This window comes from Typopeltis vanoorti, chromosome 18, assembly GCF_054136105.1.
Source record: "Typopeltis vanoorti isolate ZY-2024b chromosome 18, IOZ_Tvanoo_1.0, whole genome shotgun sequence".
Taxonomy (NCBI): domain Eukaryota; kingdom Metazoa; phylum Arthropoda; class Arachnida; order Uropygi; family Thelyphonidae; genus Typopeltis; species Typopeltis vanoorti.
The window spans coordinates 81872318-81896406 of NC_143566.1; the positions used below are offsets into that span (position 1 = coordinate 81872318).

The following is a 24089-nucleotide window of genomic DNA, read 5'->3' on the forward strand; positions in this document are numbered from 1 at the left end:
TCATCTATACTATAATTCTGGTAAATGGTGTGTGTGATATATATATATATATGTACACACACACACACACACACACACACACACACACACACACACCATTTCAATTTTAGCAAGAAAGGAAACTTCTTTAATAGAATTAAAAACTACAGATTCAAATTCAAATTTGATGCTATAATCTGTAGACCTGGCATGTTTCTTTAATTTTGCCATGTTTTTTTTTTTTTTTTTCCAGCATGATGCGTGCCATTTCTGTTGCAAATGCCTACTAACCACTTACCAGTCTTCTGGCTAGAAAAGCTTATTAATTTCATTCTGTATTCTATCAAAGTACTATCCTATCCTAATTTACTCTCACACTTAGATCTACACTTTTTACCGTGTAGGCATTCGGAACCGAAATCTTACGGAATAGGTTGGTTACTCCTTATTTCCTGGAGGTGTCCTATGTCTATAGAAGTATTATGTTCTCAAGGCTGGTTTACTTCTTGCAGGAGGAAAAACCCCAGATAAACTGGGAAGAAAAACCCTGCAGTCCATGCCTAAGATCGGCTAACTTGGCTATGTCTGAGAAAGATCCTAAGCTCCTCACATCAGCGACAGGAATCAAACCCAGGACACTGCTTTCCCAGGCATATGATTGCAAAGCCACTTGACTAACCTCATGGGCAAATTCTATCAAAGTACACTGAATTAATTTTGGAGAGGGATCATAAGATTTTTATCCACTCATCTCATATAATGAATGACTTTCTTTTCATTTGAAATATCTGTAAAAGCATCTAGAAGAAGACTCACTACTGGAGTCTTTGATTTTCATATGTAATTTTTGTTTAATGACATCAGCAATATCTGACACAAATTCTTTTTTATATTTCACTTCATTTTGGTACTGTTTTAAAACAGCCAAATGCAAATTAGGTGAATTATCTGACTACTGGGCTTTTGAAGTTTTTGAAAGTTTTTAAATTGGTTTATTAAATTTTGCTTTATAATAGACTGTATTAATTAAAAAGGCACTTCAGGTGTTCAAACATTTTAGAATCTTTTTTTTTTTTTTGCGTGGAAGGTGTGTTTCCCATGTGATTTGATTTCGGCCATGTCTCCATTTTGAAAGAGCCGAATTGGCCAAATACCAAAGCGAAACCAAATATATGGTGCATCTCTAATGTTAAGGCCCCATGTGGATAGATGCTTAAAATCTAAAAATTGTGCAGTGTAAATGGGCCATTATTCAGAGCAGTATATGACGTAACTGAAGTTATAAGTTAACAATTAGAGGATATGGCTTGTCATTAAATTAAACTATTTCCATTATATTTCAGATTATAATTCACCCTAGGAATTGTTGTATTTAAATTTCCAGAAATTAATAAACACCTTGAGTTTAGAATAATTGAAAAGAAGTGAAAATTGCATTTACTATTTTATCATGACTCTTTCCTAATTATAAAATTTTTCCTTCATAGAATGCAAAATGGATCCATCAGAATGGCCTGAAAGAATTGCAATGATCCACAGAGAATTACAAGCAGAAAAAATGAAAAAGCCTTCATCAGAAATACTTGCTAGCTTAGCTCCTCCATCTTTTAATAGCTGTAAGTGCTAGGAAAGGATGTAACGACTTGCATTTCATAGTAAACACTAAAAAAAAAAAAATTCTCACTTTGTATTAGCCACTTAATATTGTCTTATCTTTTAAATTATTCTTATTTTGTCATTTTTCATTTTATAGTTGTTATAATGGACTTCCAGAAAAGGTATTATAATGACTATAAAAAGTAAGAAAAATACAATGTATTGTTAGTAAGCTATACATAAAGTGGAATCTACAAAGGTGACTCTCTCTCACAAATGCATATAAACCTCTCATACATTTTAGTACCATTGGTTGGCTAGGGATTAGGTAATCTGATTCCCCTATCTGGAGATCAAACATGGTATTTTTTCAAGCTGCTTTGGACAGCTTCCAGTAAGAAAAGCAGTGGTCTCACACCAGGAGATAAAAATGGTTTACCATATAAAGATCTGCCCAAATCTCCATGCCACACTGGAATCCAGATCTGTAGCTAGTTGGTTAGAGAGCAGAGATGCTATTCACTCATTCAACCATTAATATAGTATATATTCATATAATTAGGCTATAGTTTGAGCATTTATTAATTTAAGTGGTTTACATACACAATTAAATAATTCTGCATGTATTTTTTGTTCAAAACTGGCAGCATAAACAATATATCTGAACTTAGCAAATTAAATTTATTAAACATCAACTAAAAGTCAAACATTTCTTATTAAGTTGACCAAAATAATACTTCATTTATTTAAGTGGATGTGATTTTCTTGTTTATTTTTACTACGTTTTATCATATAATTCATATTTTAAATTGCTTTTCGTTTACTCTTTCCTGGTTTAAATCATAGTAGCTGAATATGCCTATAAAAAAGGTTAATTGGCAGTGAGCTGTAGAGGAGAAATATCTTACCATAAATACCTTCTATAACATCAGGTCCCTGATTTAAGCAGATATGCCATATAGAATTTTCATATCATTTATGAACTTTCCATGGTTTATATCACCCACTGACAGAAAGAAAGTAAAAGGGAATACAGCTGACTCTCCCTGTAGTAGACACATTATAACAAACTTACTCATAGCAAATCACTGGAATAAACCTAGCCAAATCCCATAGTGTTGATGCCATTCTGAAGGAAATTCTAATATTACTATAGCCTACTTTTTTTTCACTATAGCAAACGTTTTGTTCTTGACAATTTTCCTATAAGTGGGATCTGAATGTAACTCCTTCATAGCATGGTACTTCTGGTGGACTGGGTAAAATTTTTAATGCATCTCTGCAATGAAGTAATACTTTTGTTTATGTTTTACAAAATCCAGTCAAACATCATCATTAAATTCCTGTATGCACCTTCAAGGGATGAAGTGCTGCATAAGCATTTTTCTAAATGCTTATGCAGCACTTGCAACTGTGTGCTGAATTTGATTGGAGCAAAAAAGAAATGATCAATAAACATGTAAATAGAATTAGTTATTCATTTTTTTTTTATCTCATGCAGGAAAAAATTACAATGGTGGGCTTCGAAATGTACATTAAAAAGATTAAAACAAGTGCCAGTACAAATACCTTATAATCAAAATAATATGCTGATACGTACGTGCCACTGTAGAGGTTGTGGAGATTTAGAAGGGGGCTGGCAACTCAATTTTATGAATGAATATATTAATAATGGATGACTGGATGGTGGGTTTTTCTTTTCTTTTGTAGCAAGCATGTCATCATCCATCTCTTAACTTTTAAGAGTCATTCACTGTTAGAATCCATCTTCTCAGCCCTGTACATTCAAAATTTGCTATGGTGAATAGCTGCATTCATCAACAGCATTCATGAACATTCCTTTAGCACATGTGCTATATGGTTGGGTAACTTTCTCTGTTCCATTCCCAGATGACTCAAAAAAGCCCGAACCCAAAATATAGTCTATCCCTACACCAGATTCATAACTATGTTCATTGACATTCACATTACTATTACATCTGCACCCTAGCTGAACTTATACACATGCTCAGCATTCAACCCAAGATGATCTAGTTTTCCTGACTCACTGCATTAGGTCTCACTCAAATAATTTCTCTAGGCATCTGAGACCAAATCCATTCACTCATCTGTTGGTAAACAAAAAAGTAGTATGAAAACTTACTATGATCTCTGTATATTTCCGGATAACATTTTTTATTAATATTTTAAAGTGAAGAGAATTTTTAAAAGGAGGGCAAGTTGTCTATGAGGAAGGGAAAGTGATTTTGCTAATTGTTTGACATATTTGTAGGCAGGGTTGTTCATGCTCATCTGTTGGATAAAGTTGAATCTGAATGCCTTTTCTTTGAAAAGGTATTCAGATTTGGCTGATGTAAAAGGGCTTCGCAGCTTTCTTTGAAAAGGTGTTCATATTTAAACCTGCTTTTATGGAGAAGACGAGCATCATCCTACTGTATACTGTTTAGTGTCAATACTATGTTGTGCCACACCAGATTTTTGAGGTTTCATGTATTCAATATAATACTTATGGCCTGTCTGCCCAAAGTATGTTAGATTACATTCACAAGGTATCTGATAAACGCTAGCTAATGATAGAGATGACAGTTTGTCTCTTGTAGAAGGCAACAGATGAGAAATTTTGTTGATAGGAAAATATGTGGGAACGAGATGATACTTCTTCAGAATTCTACCTATCGGTTCAGAGATGCCAGAAACATAAGGGATTGGAAACCTGGTCTGTTGAAGAATCCTGATATGTTGGAACACAGGAGTCAATTATCTGCTGGATTTGATTAGGGTTGTAACCATTAACGTTTTGATAGTGAGAAATTCTTGTTGTAAGCTAGAGAGAAAGAATCACACATTATATGCTCTATTAATTAAAGACTTGATAACACCAATTTTTTGAGAGGTGTGATGAGCAGACTTTTGATGAATGTATCTGCCAGTAAAGGTAGGTTTTCAATAAACACTGATTGATAAATTACCGGAGGTTGTGTGCATAAGAAGAATGTCCAAAAATGATAAAAATTCTAACTTGCTTTTTCTTTTTTCCATGGTGAATTGATTGCTTGGGTGAAGGCTATTGATCTGTTGTAGGAAATTGGTAAGTTTATTTTCAGAATGAGGCCTAATAGCAAAGACATCATCGACATAACAAAACCAATGAGAGGGTTGGGGATAAATGGATGAGAACAAGGTATCTTCCAGATGCTTAAAAAAATAGTTTGCCAAAAGTGGTGACAGAGGGCTACTCATGGCAGTGCCTTCAACGTGTCTATAGATCTTGTTTTTCCAGCTGAAATATACTGAGTTTATAACAAATTCAAAAATCTTTGAAACATCCAGAGGATAATCCTAATATAGTAAACTAACAGTGTCAGATAATTGAATGTTGGTAAAGTGAGAAACAATGTCAAAGCTGACTACCAAATAAGACTCTTCTATTGAATATCCTTGATTTTCTCAAGAAAATGTGTGGAATTCTTGATGCATGATCTGGATTGTTCAGTATGGGCAGTTAATAAACATGACAGAAATTTAGCAATTCTATAAGTGGGAGAGTCGATACAATTCATGATGAGTATTACTGGATAACCTTCTTTATGGATTTTTGGGAGGCCGTATAAATGAGTTCTTCCAAAATGAGTGCGCAACTTGTCCAAAGTACTTTGATCCCAACTAACAACTTCATCAAGCAGTTATTTAATTGTTTAATTTGTGTTTTTGTAGGGTTATCGCTAATTTCTTGATAGGTGGAGGTATCCTGTAAAAGGCAGTCTATCTTCCTCTCATAGTTGGCCTTATTCACTACCACTACAGCTTTTCCTTTATCTGCTTTCCATATATTGCTCTTTTGTCTTAATGAAATCAGCACCCTTCCAAGAAAACCATTATTTGAAACCATTCACTAAATTATTCACAGAATATTTTTAAATGTGTTTCAAAATATTAAAATATTCCAAATTTTTCCAATTGGTTTTGAGGAGAGCATAGAAATAGCATATATTTCAGTAGCTGTGGGACTGACTCGTGTGTGAGAAATCATTTTCACATGGATTTCAGTGAATCATTTGCTAAACATGGGTCGAATGAGTGATATATCAGAAGCTAGGAAGTTTTGTATGGTGTCTCTACACAAAGAGGGCTAAACTCAACAGTTTATAGCTAAGGAATTGAAATATTCTCGAGCAAGCCTGAGTAGAGTATTGAGACAGTATTCTAATAGCCTGAGTTTTCAAAATAATCGTTGCAATAGCAGTTGAAAGGTGATAACTACATCAAGAGATGAGAGGAGATTGAAGAATATCATGAAGAAAAACTGCTTCTGAAGTGTAAGGTATTTTCACACGAGATGGAAAGAACTAGTGTGAATATGCCTAAATCTATGATGTTGAGATGACTTCACAAATTGGGTTTTAAATCATGTTTGCCTAAGACAAAGCTGCTTCTGACTTCCAAGCAAAAGGCAGCTAAAGTGCAATGGTGTAAGCAAAGGCTATTGTGGAGTCAAGAGGACTGGGAAAAGGTACATTTTAGTGATGAAAGTGCGTTTCGTGGTCATCAAGGGATACGTGTTTGGTGTCTTAAGCGAGAAGCATTTCATAAAGAATGCATGAAATGTTTGGTGAAATTTGCAACCTCTGTCATGGTATGGGCTTGTAGAGGGCTGCAGAGGGTCCAGGTAGGCTATATATTGTATATGAAAGAGTCAATTCCAAATTGTACCAAGAAATTCTTGAGTACTTTATGTTACAAGCATTGGAAGATTTATGTGATGGTAATTTCCTTTTTCAGCAAGATTCAGCTTTTTGTCACATTTCCATGGCCACTACCAGATGGATCAAAGAATTTGACCCATCTAGTAGTGGCTGGTATTTAAATCCCATTGAGAATTTGTGGGGAATTGTGAGATATGTCTCTTGGGATATGTCTATTTTTGTCTCTTGGGACAACTTCTTGCCCCAAGAGACAAAAATGAGCTCGTTTCTAGTCTGTAGACCATATGGGCATGCTTTGATTTTAAAAAAAAAAAAAGACTGTGAACTGCTAGTAAATAATATGCCTGTTTACGAACAGTCATAAAAGCTAAGTGGGATGCAACAAAGTGCTAATTATCATGTTGTTTCTCTTTGACCATAATTTTTGTGATTTATTTTCACATTATTCTAATTTTGCGAATGTTTTCAAATAACAGTTTTCTTATAATTTATATTACATTTTTATGCATTGACATGGCTATATAATATACAAAAGTATGTAGATTTAGATGATGCCAATTCATATTTAGTAATAATTATTTTCTATGCAATAAATTAGAATAACAAATCATTCAGCACATTTTCTTTGATTATTCTAATTTTTTGATTCGTAGGTGTATAATTTCTTAGCAAATTTAATTTCAAAATAATCTCCATTTCACTTTTAAACCTCACACATGTTCAGCTATCTGCCTTCATCTATTCTGAGAATCAGTCCTTTTGTGCATCCTGGAGTTTATCATTGTCCCTGCAGCTTGTCCTACTTTGGACAGACTGGCAGACCATGCTCTGGATATTCTTTCACACAGGATTAAATGGAAGAAGATGTGCCCTGCATAGAAGTCGCTGTAGGTCTGAGAGACCAGTTTCAGAATCCATATCAGCTATGAAGCATTTTCCCCTAACGTGAAAAAGTATAGCTGAATTAATTTGTTGAAGATCTAGGAGACAGTCTTTCTAAGACTACATTTAAGTTGAAGTCGTCAAATTAACTGTGGTTATCCATCCCTAGGGATTCCTTAGGATATTATTTCCTTACCAGTTACAATTTGAATTGTTTATACTACAGAAATGTGTACTGCTGTGTTTACCACTGTAATTTGAGCTTTGATAATATTAGTAACATGTTATCATTGGTAAAACATCAGCATCTTCATTAAATTAATTAGTTATGCTTTTATGCTCGTATAGTTTATATCACAAAGCACTGTTGTGAATAATTGCCTATTTGTGCATGTAATATAAAAAAAAAATTGAACACTTCTAACAGCAGCTGTGTTGAAAACAAATAACAATTGAGTCGCACTGATATTTAACTATAAAGCATGAAACATTCATTGTTGTGCATCAATATCCTTAGATGGTTATTAGCATAATGGAGATCATTTAGGTTATCTGATCGATATATAAATTCTACAATTTTAGTTTTTGTTGGTAATTATCATTATTTCATATTTTTCACAGAAGATATCAGTCTAATGTAGTAACTGTGTGAGCTTTACAAATTGTCCCATTCCAGCTATATATATATATAGATGTAAAATTAGGATTTTTAAAAACAAGTTCAAGACCAGACTTTTGATTTCCAGGCAGCGTTCTTCTCCTTCAACTCCTGTATAGATGACCAAGGCAAATCACCTCCTGCCATACCACAAATAGTTCACTACATGCTTCCTGTGGTCTTTCATCAGAATGACATAACATAAATCCTTAAATAGCTTAGATATCAAATTATCCCCCCCCCCCCACATATGTACATACACATGGATTATGCTCCAGAATTAACACCAATCCTATAATGTCTTGAGAATATTATTATTATTATTACTACCCAAGACCTCATGGAGTCAAAGACTCATCTGGGAGGTCCTTTTATCACACACACATCTCATCATACTGTGTTTTAAACACACTCAAACTCCTTGCAGACACCACACTCTCAGGCAAGGCATTCCAATCATTTACAACTCTACACGAAAAAAAATCTGCCTTTCACTCCCCCTACTCACACCCTCTTGATACAATTTCCAAGGATGACCTCTGGTTCTCCCCCTGATCTCCTACTATTTTCTGTAGAACTTCTCCAGCATTGTTCCTATAACAATATGATAGGTCTCTATCATATCTCCCCTCTTCCTCCTGTTCACCAGACGCTGCAAATTACATCTTCTCAATCTTTCCTCATACTCGACATTCCAGAGGTCAGAAACTACCTTAGTCAGTCACCTTTGGACCCTTTCCAACATCTCTTCATCCTTCTGAAAACCAGGTGACCAAATCTGGGCACAATAGTCCATGTGTGGCCTAATCAAAGCCTTATACAACAGAACAAGAATCTCCCTACTTCTACACGTCAGTGTCCTCTGCATCATTCCCAGAATCCTTTGTGTTGTCTTCACAATTTTGGCTATGTGTCCCCTAAATTTCAGATCCTTATCCACTATTATCCCCAGATCTTTTATTTCCTCCACCTCCAACAATATATCCTCACCAAGCATAAATTCTGCATCCCATCTTTGTCTCCCAGATTTTAAAACCTTACATTTTGCAACATTGAACTCGCATCCCCATTTCCATGCCCAATCACTCAATTTATTCAAGTCTTCTTGTAAGGCCACAACATCTTCACTACTCTTCATGGTTCGTCCCAACTTTGCATCATCTGCAAACAACTGAATATCTCCATCCAAATCTTCACCAATATCATTAATATACAAGTTAAACAGTAATGGCCCTAAAACCAGACCCCTGAGGCACTCCACTAGTGACTTTCCTTTTCCTGGATATCGCACTTGTTGATACCTATCAGATAGCCAGTCTCCAATCCAATGCACTAATCTAATATCCAACTCCATCTACTCTAGTTTGACTGTCAACTTATCATGAGTTACTCTATCAAAAGCCTTTGTGAAATCCAAGTATATTACTGTGTATCCTTCTCCTCTGTCCAAGGAAGCAGTCACTTTATTGTAATAAGTAAGTAGATTACTAAAACATGACCTCCCTTTAGCAAATCCATGCTGTCCATCAAAGATGATACCATTGTTGTCAACCCAACTCTGGATCCTAGTTCTCACAAGCTTCTCAAACAACTTAACCGCAACACCTGACACACAGATAGGCCTATAGTTTGATGCTTGAGTTCAATCACCTCCTTTATGAAGTGGCACAATCTTGCCCTCCTTCCACTCATTAGGGACTTGACCGAGTGCAAGACTCGTATTAAAAAAATATGTCAAGGCTGATGTCAACTCCCTGGCACATTCCTTCAGAATACATGGTGATATATTATCAAGTCCCACAGCCTTATTTACATCTAGTTAACTCAACTCCCCAAACACCTCTTGCTTACTTACAGTCAGTTTCTCCTCCCCATCATCAACTGCTCTCGATCTCTCCATGAAGTCACATTCACAAGATTGAATGACCGTTATGAACTGCTCATTAAGTATCTCCACCACACATTCCGCAACAGCTGTCTTTATACCATTTGCTCCAATCAATGTCATCCTTCCATAATCATTCTTTCTTTTGCTGGCTACATATCGAAAGAATGCCTTAGGATTCTTTTTGGCTTCATTAGCTAACTGGTGTTCATACCTCTCTTTAGCTATCCTCACCAACCAAGCCACCCTCCTTGCCTGGTCTTTGTAGACCTCATGGAATTGGTTATTTCCACTTCTCTTATGCTTCCTCCACAATGCCCTTTTTCTCTGTATCGCATGCTTAATCTCTTTATTCATCCATCTCACACCTACCTTATTTAATCTTTTGTGCCATCATGATTAGTTTTAATAGTTTTTACCTGAATTTTCTTAATTTCATTCCACATCCATTTCATCTCTTGCCTCATCCAAAGCAATTCAACTTCCGAATGTCACGTCATCACATTCTCTCTATCATTCAATCTTTCTAACTCTCGACCACTCTTCTCACTTTCACTCTCATTCATCCTTCTTTGTTTCCATACTTTCGGTCCAACTTTCACTATCATTCATTCTTTCAATTTTTTCCACTTTCAATTCCTGCATCATGCCATTTCCAGTTTCATTCGTTCTCTTAATTTCGTTTCCTTCCACCACTCTCGCCTCACTTTTGTCCTTTTTAACATCCATTACAGTTTTCAAATCACTCTTTTTCTTTTTTACTGATTTTTTAACATTCTTTTGCCTCTTTTTCGAACGCACACACATTTTCCCTGAGACATTCTCGCTACTAACACTTTCTGTCATCAATTTCATATTTGCATTCATCAATTCCTCGTTCAGGTCACACTTCGCACACACACACTCTCCTTCCATCCGCCCTAAACATCGACAAATCGTTTAAGTAATCAAAAGAATACATATAAACACACCTCACACTTAACATATAAACACACCTCGCACTTAACAAATTCGTAATTAAGTTTAGGCAAAAAAAAATCCCCAACACTAATAATAACCGATAGCACACAACTTTTACAGCAGCTCTTACTCAAACAAATACTCTTATATACTTAATTATTCCAAGAATAACTTATCTCAATCAGAAGCTCTTCTTACACATGTCCACCACGCTTGACTCACGAGCGCCCTCCCAATATATCATGCTCATCTAGCATCTACTTTATAGCATATTCAAACCATTTCAGAAAAAAAGAAATTTTAAGTCAGCCATAAAACTACTTCTCTTCTTGGGTTCACTTGACTCTAGCTTTTTTAGGAAAATAATATCACTCATAGCCTCCTCACTCTCCAAAAGAACTTGGAGTCCTTTACTGCTGAAGACCGCTTCCTACCTGTACAACTGCTAACCCAATACAAATCTGAAATCCTCCCAACCTTAGAGCGCTGTTCTTGTGTTTGGGATTGTTCACTAAAACATCTTTCAAAATGTTTAATACCATTCAAAAAAAAAAAAAGACAGTCCTTTTAATAAATGCCCCTCTCTCTTGCTCTGTCACAGGGCAAATCCCATGTCATTTTTCTGTGTTAAGCCTTTTCTATAAAGTATCCACACCTGCATAAACATTATAGCTGCTGGCCAGCATCTGGTAACAGCCGTGCTTAAAACCTACCCAATCAATGATTTCTTATCTTCCTCTTCATCACACTTTTTTTTTTTTTTTCAATGACTTGACTACAATTTCATGTATTGGATGAATATTAAAAATATTAAAAAACTGATGAAAAAATCACAACTTTGTTAATAACAAAGTTGTGATTTTTTTTCTTTTTAATATATCTGGTCTAATATATTTTGTTGCTGTAATTAGTGTTTTCAGTTCATCCTATTTTTCGTTTTACTTAAGCTTTTCCTGTGTAGATATAGATATTTTTCAGTGAAATGTATAATGTAATAATAAATATGTCAAATATAAAGAACACAAGAAAATTATGAAAATCTATTTTCATAATGGGTCGGTATGAAGGTGCTGAACTTTGAAAAGTTTACTTGCTCCACTAAATAACAGCTTCTCTCATTATCTCATTATACAAATCTGTTGTCTCCCCCCCCCCAAAAAAAAAATTCTCTGTACATTATTTATTCATTGGTAATTTGTTCTCTGTTTTTACAGCCATTATTCTAAAAGCAAAGGATTTTGCAAAATATTTTGATAAAAATGGAGAAGGAAAATCCAGTATAGTCAAATTGAGTACTATCCGGTCAAGAATTCCTGTGAGTATAATATCTTACTTTAATTCTGAAATTAGTACCCTGCAATTACTAATTTAACAGTCATAGTTGTCATAAGTAAATAATGACTTTTAAAATAGGGTATACATAATTCAGTTGCAAATTGACTTCAAATGAATTATCACTTATTGAGTACTGTTTTATGAATAAATGTAATAAAAATGCTTATTCATTATTGTTTATTTCTGTGGTAAATTAAATCCCATTTAGAATGTAAGGAACTTTATAAACACTATTCAACTTAAGGTTAGGTATCCAGTCTTGTTTAAAGCAGTAGGATTTTTCCTTCCAGAAATTATTTCATCTTCTTCTCCCTTGCGAAATCACAAACTTGTCGAGAACACACATGCATGTGCACAATTAACAAGCAATATTCTGACTTTTTTTAGTTGCCTCAGCTGTAATTCCAACTAGTTTCAATCATTTTATTGACTTGTTCAAATTTGGATCCATAAATACAACTTAAAATTGGGTTTATTGATCACAGTGTAAATAGTTTCATGATTTTTAGCAGTCTTATTAATTTACTCACTGCCATAATCAGTAATATGTACAAGAATGAGGTTAGTAACAACTTCAAAAACTAACTTCCCTGCTATATTGCAAACCATAATGCCTGAATGTTCAAATTTTTCATTGTTATTGTGTTATGCATTGTTGTTCCTGACTATGGTGAGTTACCAGTCTAATATGGAGATGGCAAGAGTTTTTCTTCTCAGAAATTCCAGTTTTTCATCTTGCAAAACAGGCAGACTGGCCAGCAGAGCACACAAAATTTACAGACATAATAAGTTACTGGCGCTATAGGTTGCTGCTTTGGCTATAATTCACAACTTCCTGGTTCTAAAGGCTATTTTTTATAACTTATTATAATCTTTGTGTGTATTAGCCCATGCTCAGTATATTTGATCAGGCCCACCATAAATGACCATTTTGAACTTGAAAATTAGTCCATATTCTTAAGTAATGGAGAAAACCATTAATGCTCAAATTATATGCATGGAGTATCAAAAATAAAGGAGAAGAGCATTGGTCAGCTCAACTTGACCAAAAATTATTTGCATCAGCAAGACATGGTTGTTAGAGAACGATGTGGTTACAGAGATAAAATGTACTGGATATGTATTTTCAGAGAAGATAAAAGAAATAGAGCAGGAGGAGGGGTATTATTAATGATAGCTGAAGAACTTCAACAAAAATAAAAGTTAAGGAAGATTGTTTATCTCATGGAAATGGTTCATTTTAGGCTGTCTGGTGTGAGATAAGAGACCAATAGGGCAAAATACATTGTTGGTTGCTGCTATAGACCTGGGGTCCAGAAGATGTGGACGACATATATCAGTAGATTAGCAAAGTGAGTGCAAGCCGAGCAATTATCATGGGAAACTTCAACTGTGGTGATATAGATTGGAAGGGAAAAAGGGCACATGGCAAAATGAAAATGGAATTTATACAGTTACTAAGGGATGGTTACCTGAAACAGCATGTGATGGAATGGACCAGGGGTTTTGAGACTGTTGAATGTGGTAATAGCATGTATTTTCTATCTCCGATCAGGGGAAGTGACCATGCAGTCTTGTCCTGGGAGGTTGCCCAACATGTGGAAATTTCAGTCAAGAAAGGGTTTATCAGAACTACAAAGCTGGTGATTATCACAGATATAGGAAGCAACTTGTAGCAATGTCGTGGCATAAAAAACTACATGGAATAAATATCATTAGTGCATATGGGAAGCAGTCAAGGATTCTTTGAGTGAAGCAGTATCAGAGTGCATACCCAGGGTCAGGAGGATGAAACAAGTAGGGATTAAGTGGATGGCTAACAATATAAAGCAGTAGCTATAAAACAAGAAAGCATCGTGGAATTAATATAAACAAGGTGATCAGCATGCCTATGAGCAGTATAAAGCACAGGCAAGAAGGGTTTCTCACAAAATCAGATTTTGTGAGAAAATTAGCTAAGCAGGCCAAAGTAAATCCAAAAGAGTTTTTTCGCTACATAGCAAGTAAGAGAAAGATTGATTATGGAAAGTTATTCTTGTTGAGAGGCTTATACGCTGGTTAAACATGATAACTAATATTTAAGGAATTGACAGCGTATACTAGATATATAAATTAAATAAACTTTAATATATACTTTCCGATATTTCGGCAAACGTCACGTTGCCATCTTCTTGGGAACTTAATACAAAGACACGTGCACACAAGTACTACATAACAGCAAATGAGAACTGAAGCTAGGAAGCTAACATTTTCCTAAAGTCCTGATGGTGCCCCTTGGCGGGCTATATTGGTGGTTCTTGGCCTTTGGGCTGAAGTTCTGATAAATGTTTCCCAAATTTGGGGCAGTCTCATGCATCCAAATTTGTTGAGGTTTGGCATGTTCCTAAGGGCTGAGGCTGATTCCATGAATAGTCTTTCATACTTGAACTTGCTGTGGTGTATGACTGTGGCTTTCTTCCATCTTATTCTGTGGCGAGTATCCAGAGCATGGTCTGCAAGCCCAGAGTGGCTGTACTGGTGAAATCGGATGTAATCCTTGTGTTCTGAGATTCTGATATTTGCTGTCCTGCCTGTTTGGCCAAAGCAAGACAATTTGCAGCTGCAAGGGACCTGGTATACACCAGGTAGGTCTAGGGGAAGTGGTTGGTCTTTAGTGGAGCGGATAAGGGATGCCAATTTTCTATGTGGTCTGTAACAAGTGGTTAAGTCATGTTTTCTTAAGATTTTGTTGATTTTTTCCGAGGTGCCTCGGATGTAGGGAATGGTGATAGATTTAGAGACTGCCCCAAATTTGGGAAACGTTTATCAGGACTTTAGTAAAACGTTAGCTTCCTAGCTTCAGTTCTCATTTGCTGTTATGTAGTACTTGTGTGCACATGTCTTTGTATTAAGTTCCCAAGAAGATGGCAACGTGACATTTGCCGAAATATCGGAAAGTATATATTAAAGTTTATTTAATTTATATTTCTAGTATACGCTGTCAATTCCTTAAATATTAGTTATCATGATTATGGAAAGATAACTTTACTCAGGCCTGATGGTAGAAAAGTGACAGAAGCAGAAGAAATAATTCAGTTACTGAAGTCACAGAGACTGATGTGAGCATTGAGGGAGATGAACTGGAAGAATTCAGTATATTTAAAAATATCAATGTGAATTATGTGAATACAGCAGTGGGCCTGGATGGTATGTCTGCTCATGTGCTACGAGAACATGCAAGTGAAGTTGCAGTTCCTCTGACAAAGTTGTTTAATCTAAGTCTCAGGCAAGGCTTCAAGGCAGTGGAAAGATAGTAAGATAGTTCCATTACATAAGGGAGGCTCTAAGACAGAAGTAACAAGTTACAAACCAATTAGTATCTCTGGAGTGGTTGTTAAAGTATTGGAAAAGGTGGTTAAAAGTAAATTTAGAAATGGGTGGATAGGAATATGATACTCTATAGGGAGCAGCATGGCTGTAAAAGGTAGGTGCTTCTTCAATAATTTATTTGGATTTTATAATAAGGTGACAGCAGAAATGGCTACACCATGATATTTCTGGACTTTGCAAAGGCATTTGACAGAATACTGCATGGAAAACTATTACATAAGTTGGAGCAAATGGGAATGGATATGAGGCTGGTGGCATGGATGGGGAATTGGTTGATAGACATCAGAGAGTGGTGTGTGGTGGAGTGGAATCAAGGTGAATTAGGATGACAGTGGAGTGTCCCAAGGCTCTGTACTAGGACCACTACTCTTTAATTTGTATATTAATGATATAGCAGGAGATTTGAAGGGGGGACATTCAGTTGTTTGCTGGTGATGCAAAACTAGGGAGGGCAATAGTTGATAAAGGTGATGTAGATATCTTACAAGATTTAAATAAATTGGCAATGTGGGCAAAGGACAATGGTTTGTAAAATGTAAGGTAATGCCCTTAAGGATGAAAAATTGCACACTTTGTAACATATTGATGGTACCATAATAAATTTAGTTTAATCCTTTATCCAAGTGTGAGCAAACAAAGTTTGCACCTGAAAGTATCTTCAGGACTGGTGTAAGGTGGTACAACACTTTCAGGTGCAAACTTTGTGTGCTCACACTTGGATAAAGGATTAAACTAAATTTATTATACTCCAACCAAGTGAAAAATAAACTTTCAATTGATGGTACCAGTTTACAGGAAATTGATGAAGCTAGGGTTCTGGGAATGATGGTAGATAGAGAGATGTGAAATTCAAAGGACAATATTGCAATAGTTGGCAAAATAACTCAGAGAATTACTTTGATAGCCCCTGTTGTTTATAAGGTTATGATTCATCCACTTGTTGACTACTGTGCACAGATTTGATCACCTACATTTCTTGGGGATTGAGAGGTGGTGGAGAGGATTCAGAGATGAGTGAATGTTCCCTATGAGGATAAATTGAGGGTTTGTGGGTTGCAGATTTAGCTGAGATATGATAGAAACTTATATGTTGCTAAAGGGATACTATAAGATTGACACAGAAGAATTTTTTTCAATACATGAAAAGCATGGAGAAAACAAGGGGTTACACCTATAAGCTGTCTGACAGTGTGGTTAGTAAGGGTGTGCAGAGTAGGTTAATTTCTTGGTGAGTGATGAATGAATAAAATAGATTGCCAGAGGTGGTTGTGAGCATTCCAGCAGTGAATCATTTTAAGGAGATGTATGATTTGTGTTAATGGATAGAGTGGATCTACCACATTGAGTCTTTTGACTCCATGGAGTGCCCATATAAATAATAATAATATGTTACCTGGAAACATTCTGGTCAACAGGTTGACCAGATTATGTTGCTCTTGTCACTTACTGTTAAACAAATACTATGAAAAAAGTTAGAATTTAAAGTAGTTGCTCTTGATATCTCTGAGGTATTTGATCATGTTTGGCACAAAAGTCCATTAAAGTATGCTTCCATTGTATTGTCTGACTTCTGTATCTGTATTGCCAGCTTACACTTTGTAACTAATGCTAGAATTCCTTAATGTTGTTGTTTTCTTCTATCAATAATCTTTCTAAGTTGACTACAAATCCAGTTTACAATTTTGTTGATAACAGTACACTGGTCTCCTCTTTCTAATCAATAAAACTTCTAGAATATCAATTACTTCTGCAATCCTAAATTCTGATCCTCAAACTATTCTCCAGTATAGTTCTGATAGCATGTAACTTATTTTCTTGCAACAAAGCAGCAAAAATTTGCTGTTATAATAGCAGTTCTTTGTGGCTGCAAAAAACATGTTTATCCCTTGTTTTCTCCAAAATAAGATTTTAGGCCGCTGTTGTTGTTATTAGTGCTTTACATGTTTTAAAATTAAGTAATTTTCTCACTGCCCAAAGGAAAAAATAAATTAATTGCTGTACTTTTTAAAATTAAGTAATTTTTTTCATTTCTTTCTTCTTTGAATATATAGGGAAAGAGTGATTATATAAAAAGACCTCACTCAACAGTTGAAGAAGTCCTAAACACTTCATGGCCAGATATTTTAAATTGTTCATATCATGATATTTAGTAAGTAATTTCTTGAAAAATAGTTTTCAGTAATCTGAGTATCAAGCATATAACATTTTTGCTCACTAAAATTATATTTTAACCATGTTTAAGAAAATTAAATGAAGAATAGAATGAAGAGAGTAATTTAAGAACATGTATGATCTGGTGTGCATATTTCTTTGGCATATCTTTGACACATGTCTAGAGTTAAGGTTATTCTTCATTAGCTATGCTTTATATACTTCTGAATGAAAATAAGGGTGTGCCATAATGTCATAACACATGGTTGGGATTGTGAAGATAATCGGTTCTTGGCCTTAATGCATATAAAAGCAATAACTGTTATTGGCCTTAATGCATATAAAAGCAATAACTGTTATTGGCCTTAATGCATATAAAAGCTGTTCACATATGCCATTCCTCTGTTGTCTTCATATAAAAAAAAAGATCTGTAGGGATCATGCGTAGGATAATAAAGTCTAGTGAAGCTGATGATGATGTCACCAAACAGATTGCAAAGTGTTCCCTTGCTTTCATTCATGTTATGCAGCATGACACCAGCAACATCATTCAGTTTCTTCCACCTGAGATATAAACTGTTAAATTAGCAAAATATGAACCATTCAGTTTTCAGAAAGAATTAAGAATTCCACAGGTTTCAACTATAAAACATTATATTTATTTTTATTTTTTAGAACAAAAAGGAATCATAATGTGGAGATGCACTGCTTCCAAAAATAGCTATATAACATATCAGCATAGTTTATTTGCTTAGTTGGCATCAGACATATGTACACAGTAATAGAACAAATTTTGATATCCTGTATATTTTCAGTGAGCAGAATTTCTGTTCTCGGTTGTGTTCCATGCCAGAATGTTGTGATGACAAAGTATTAGAATCCTTTATGGATATGTAATGTTGCCAGGGTTAGGTGACTGTTTTTAATTAACAGATGACACTACATCACCAAGTCTTAAACCAACTACCTACTTATTGGACCTTGAATTGACTTTAAAACATGTGTTAGGTCTCTGTAATATAGTTTCCAGATTATCTAACCCTTATTCAACCCAACCCACAAATACTATAGAGTTTCAATGTTTTGTGGGTGGGATTACAAAAAAATGGTATTAATCTGATTTTTTGTTAACCCAAGTGTATATATGTGTGTGTTAAAAGGTGCATGTTCTAAGCATAGATATCCTTAAAATCAAGATTGTCGTGCTTAGATAACACTTTGTGTAATACAATAACACTCCCAGCTTATAAAAGCAGAAATCCATACAAAGAAATTGAGCCATATTCTTTATTCAGGGATCTGTTAGCCATTGATATGACCCTAAACTTTTTTATTTCTTTCTTACAGTAAAGTAGCACTTTTTTGTTGTTGTTGTTGTTGTTGTATTGAATAGACTTGCAGGATGAATATATCAGAAGATACTGAACTAGCAATCAGTATTTCTAGTAATTCTCGACTAGCTAATTCTACAGAATATTCCTGCAACGAAAGTAGAAAGCTCAATGATAGTTTATTACTTCATTGATTCTCTCAAAGGCTGATTTGTTTAAGGCTATACAAAAAAATAAGTAATCAAATAAATAAAATAATCATTTGACTACTGATTTTTAAACTCATGAGACTTCAGTGTTACTCTAAATAAAATCAGTGATCATATCATTTCAAAAATAAAAAAATTTTTGATAATTCATTTTTAATATAACAATCCCACTGACATGATATTACAAACCTGCAGAGATTGACAACAGTGGATATTGACTAGCAGTTGCTCATGTTTTTACAGGCTTAAAAATATTTTCAATGTTTATCTGAATTTTTTAAGCATTGGCTTAATAGTTGGGACATGAGATTACAATGGAAATCAAGAAAAATTTTGCTGGTTCTTGACAGTTGCTAAGGAGGTTAGTGCAAATGTTAATCTTTTACAAGTAATAGGTTTAAAGATAGTTGGTGAGAAATAAGCAACAAGACCATTCAAAACTCCTTTGCTGACTGGTTTTAAGCATTCAATCATGGATATGCCAGATACTGCTAATAGTGAAAAATGACATCCAATTAGAAGTGAACCACATCAGAAATAATGAAGAGTTTGCATCCATTGATAGAATCTTAAATACTATAGTGAAATTGAAGAGTTTGAGGAGGAAATTGGAGCAAAACATCGAAGGACTTCATCATCAAATTCCTGACATGTGCTTTCAAGGGGTGTACAGGATATGATAGTACTACATGAAAAACTTACATCATTGCTAACTTCCTATTTACAATTTTCCTCCAAATCAATCTGTTACCTGTCAAGACTCCAATATCATCAAAGGACTTTAGAAAGAAAAAGAAAGTGATGAGGATGACATTACTGAGCATGATCGAGTGACCACCCAGGATGTTAGAAAAGTTAGTACTGAATCATGACTATTTCGTGCAGGAAGGCCATGCTATATCTGCGCTAAATACCTACATTGATTTTGTTTAATTGCAGTCAGTTAAGAGAAAAAAAAGGAACAAACAGGCTACATTTTATCAATTCTTACAGTCATTAACTGCTTAGAACTGCATGTGTTTAATAGGTATACAATGAAATTAATTTTATGGCAAATATTTTGCTTTAACTATAGCCAATGGCTGTAGTTAAAAATTGCTTATTCTATATCAGTAATTTTGTTGTGCAATAAATGAAAAACTTGTCTAAAATTGTATTTTGTCTTATGTATATACACCATGAGTACATACAAGTTCTTGAGGTTCAGTTTCACTTAATTGGGCCAAATTGTGTTGTTCCCAGTGTTATATATATATATAATCAAATACAATTTATGTAAGATATTGTTTAATATGTTGAACGATTCATAATAAATAGAAAAATATTCAGTAATGTGATTGATAATTAAATCTATTTATTATGATTAAGATTACTTTTTATAGATTTTTTCCTCTACACTCTTTCTTTTAATACCTCTCTCTTATGTTATATATTAAATCTTTTTTATTTATATATTTTATTTTTATGTTTTTTATAGTTTTAACCTGGGTATCAAAAGTGAGACTTTGGAAATGCTGTGTAACAGAATAAAAGAGCGATGTCTAACTTGGTCGACTACATCCACTTGTAACAGTCATCAACAAGTACTTCAGGATACTGTAATAACTGCACCTCATAATTCATTTAAATCAAGTAAGCTGAACTCATGCAACAACCATGTGCAGCGCAAAAGAAAGCATACTGAATCACAGCAGCAGCAGCCACTTCGTAGAAGTCCACGGAAACTTGCAAGGAGACTATTTGATAGTAATATTTCTGTAAAAAAACATCCAGACAACAAAAGGATACCTCTATCAGTATTGCGGAGAAGTCCTAGAAAACATGCATCAAGTTTGCTTCCTCCTCCACCTTTAAGAAGAAGTCCAAGGAAACATAAATCTAGTTTACAATATGCCTTTTCTCATATTCAGTAAGTTAAGTTTTTTTCAATAACTATCTGCTGTTTATACAGAATTAAAAAAAAAAAAAAAAAAAAAAAACTATGATAGAAATGCTAGATAGATAGTTGTTCTAATCCTGTGGCCTCCTGTCTTTGAGAGGGTTGCAACTGATTGCTAGGGAGATATGATGCAAGGTGGTTTCCCGTTGCCTTCCTTGCCACAAGTATTTTTGACTTAGCCATGTGTGTGTTCATGGGACTGGTTTGCCTGTTTTGATGGATGAAAAACCTGAGTTACCAGGAGGAAAAAACCCTACACCTCCATATGAGACCGGTTAACTCACCTTTTGTCAAAAGAGATCAGATAAAGGTTCCTCATATCACGGATGGGAATCAAACCCCAGATCTTTCCGACCAAAAGGCTTCATCTATACTGACTGAGCTATGGAGGCTCAGATAATTATCATATGTATAAAATAAACTCTACTGCAGAAATCAAACACGGAACTTTTAAAAGGTAATTCAGGCCTTCTGTAAACAGGGTGAAGGCCTAACACTATTGAAATGAACAGGTTGAAAATTAATTCAAAAATTGTAAAATTATTCACACTCTTTTATATATTAATCAAAGATATTGATTTTATACTGATTATTTAATTGTTGTGATTTATTATAAGGTAGTTCCTAACATTGAAATATAGATAACTATTCCAGAAACTGATGAAGAATGACTATACCTCGACAGTTGTTACAGTTGACTTTTATTGTAGCAAGTATCATTTATAACAAACTCACTCACTCACTCTGGAACAAACTACCTTCAAGTCCCTATCAAATCCTCATAGTCAGAATGGTATTCTAAAGGAAATTCAATATAGATAACCAACCAACAATAATAGACTACTTTAGCAAACCTCTTCCTAGAAGTTAGAAGAGGGCTAGAAATTGACACAGATTGCTATTTAGTGCAGGCAAAACTAAGGTTTTTACCAAACTGGTTACCAAAAATACAAAAAAATAAACAAACTAAAGAAACAAAATCTAATTACAAAGTAAGACTACTAAATGATTCAAGTATAAGAAATTTATGCCAACATAGGATTAATAACTACTTGGAAAAAATACAAGAAAATGAAGATATTGAGAAAGAATGGAATAATAGAAAAGAAATTATTGCATCAGCAGCATATGAAAGTCTAGCAGCACACAATAAATATCATCATCATGCATATCAAGGATTTAGACCAAGCATGGCTTGTTCCGGCCTTAGAAGTCATTGTTGAATCATTTAAGAGGACGTCCTGGTTTTCTTTTTCCTAATGGCTTGTACTTTAAGGCTTGTTTTGGTAATCTTTCTGTTTTCATTCTTTGAACGTGTTCCATCCATTTATGTTTATATTTTTTTAATTTTTTCTATTACTGGTTCTTGGTTTAATTCTTTCATAATTTCTTTTGTGATCAAATAGGGTATACTTTGCAGTTTTTCTCATAAACTTCATTTCTGCTGTTATTAATCTTTGTTTGTCTTTTTGTTTTATTGTCCAGATTTCGTTTCCATACATTGACTGGTAGGGCTAATGTATTGTATACTTTTAGTCTGGTTTGAACTAGGTTTGGTTTAAATATAGAGTTAATTACATCTGTTATTTTTAAATATTTTCCAATTTTTATGTTTATATTTTTTTCAATTTCATGTGTGATCATACATCCTAGGTAGTTAAATGAATTCACCTGTTCTAAGATCTTGTTATCTATTACTATTACTATCTTAGTTCTTGCTGGATCTTGTCCTTTAAAGGCCATAGGTTTTGATTTTTCTGTTGATATTTTCATGTCCTAATCTTTGGCTATCTCATTTAGATCTAAAATAGCTTTCTATAAGTTATCTTCAGAATTTGTAATTATTATTTGGTCGTCGGCAAAGAGGAGAGTGTTTAAGTTTACTGTAGGAGAAAGTTTAATTCCTTGATGTAAATTTTTATTCCATTTTATTATTTCATTTAAGTAGATATTAAAAAGAGTTGCTGAGAGGGGACATCCCTGTCACACCCCTTGATTTATCTCTCTTGTATATGATAGCTCGTAATTTAATCTTATTTGTATTTGATTATTTTCATATATACTTGTGATAGCTTTTAGGATATTATTTGGTATTTGTCTTTCTTTTAATATGTTAAATAATATGTTTCTTTTAACTTTGTCAAATGCTTTTTCAAAGTCGTCATCATCAAATTCCTGCCATGTACCTTCAAGCTGTGTACAGGATACGATAGTACTACATGAAAAAAATTACATCATTACTAACTTCCTATCTACGATTTTCCTCCAAATCAGTCTGTTACTTTTCAAGGCTTCAACATTATCAGATCTTATATTTCTATCGTCTAAGGCACTTTGTACCGTATCAATCCACCTATATCTTGGTCTTCTTCTAGGTCGTTTTGCTGCCAACCTGGCAGAGAACACTTGTTTTGCTAATCTTTCTTCGCCCATTCTGTTTAAGTGACCATACCACCTGAGATTAACTCTCCTAATGTATTCCTGGATGTTGACAATGTCAAGTTCTTTTTTAATATCCTTGTTTTTAATATGATATTGCCATTGATGCCATCTGTTCACACCTCTAATCTTTCTCAGGCCTCTCATATCTGCGGTCTCTAGTCGTTGGTCAAGTGTTTTACTTCTGACCCAGCTCTCAGATCCATAAGTTAAAACTGGTTTGGACACTGTCTTGTATACAGCTAATTTAGTGTTCCGACTAATTTCTCTCTTATTCCATATGAATTTATTCAATTGACTTCCTACCATACCATCTTTGCTGATTCTGTTGTCTATTTCTATATTTAATTTACCATCTTCAGTAAAAATCGTGCCTAAGTAGCTGAAATGTTTTACTTGTTCCACAGGTTCTCTGTTCACAACACAGTTGACATTTTCAATGATTCTGCCTATTTTCATTGTCTTTGTCTTTTTATTGCTGACCTTCATACCATATCTATTACAACAGTTATTCGATTTAGTCAGAGAATCTTGCAGACTTGTAGCGGATTTATTTAGAAGTATAACATCATCCGCATAAAGCAAAGAGCTGACATTAACATCTCCAATTTTGATATCATGTTTAATACCACTTTCCTTCATAATGTGATCCA

The 24089-nt window shown here is 34.4% G+C and overlaps 1 protein-coding gene across 1 annotated transcript in view; it reads left to right on the top strand.

Annotated features, from left to right (window-relative positions):
- The window catches only part of LOC150096851 (mdm2-binding protein-like), a 269877-nt gene that overhangs the window by 174690 nt on the left and 71098 nt on the right, over window positions 1-24089 (top strand). Inside the window, exons 13-16 of the mRNA XM_090408172.1 lie at window positions 1467-1595; window positions 11878-11978; window positions 17419-17516; window positions 20536-20967. Of these exons, the coding sequence (XP_090264298.1) occupies window positions 1467-1595; window positions 11878-11978; window positions 17419-17516; window positions 20536-20967 (760 nt within the window). The remainder of the gene's footprint in view (window positions 1-1466; window positions 1596-11877; window positions 11979-17418; window positions 17517-20535; window positions 20968-24089) is intronic.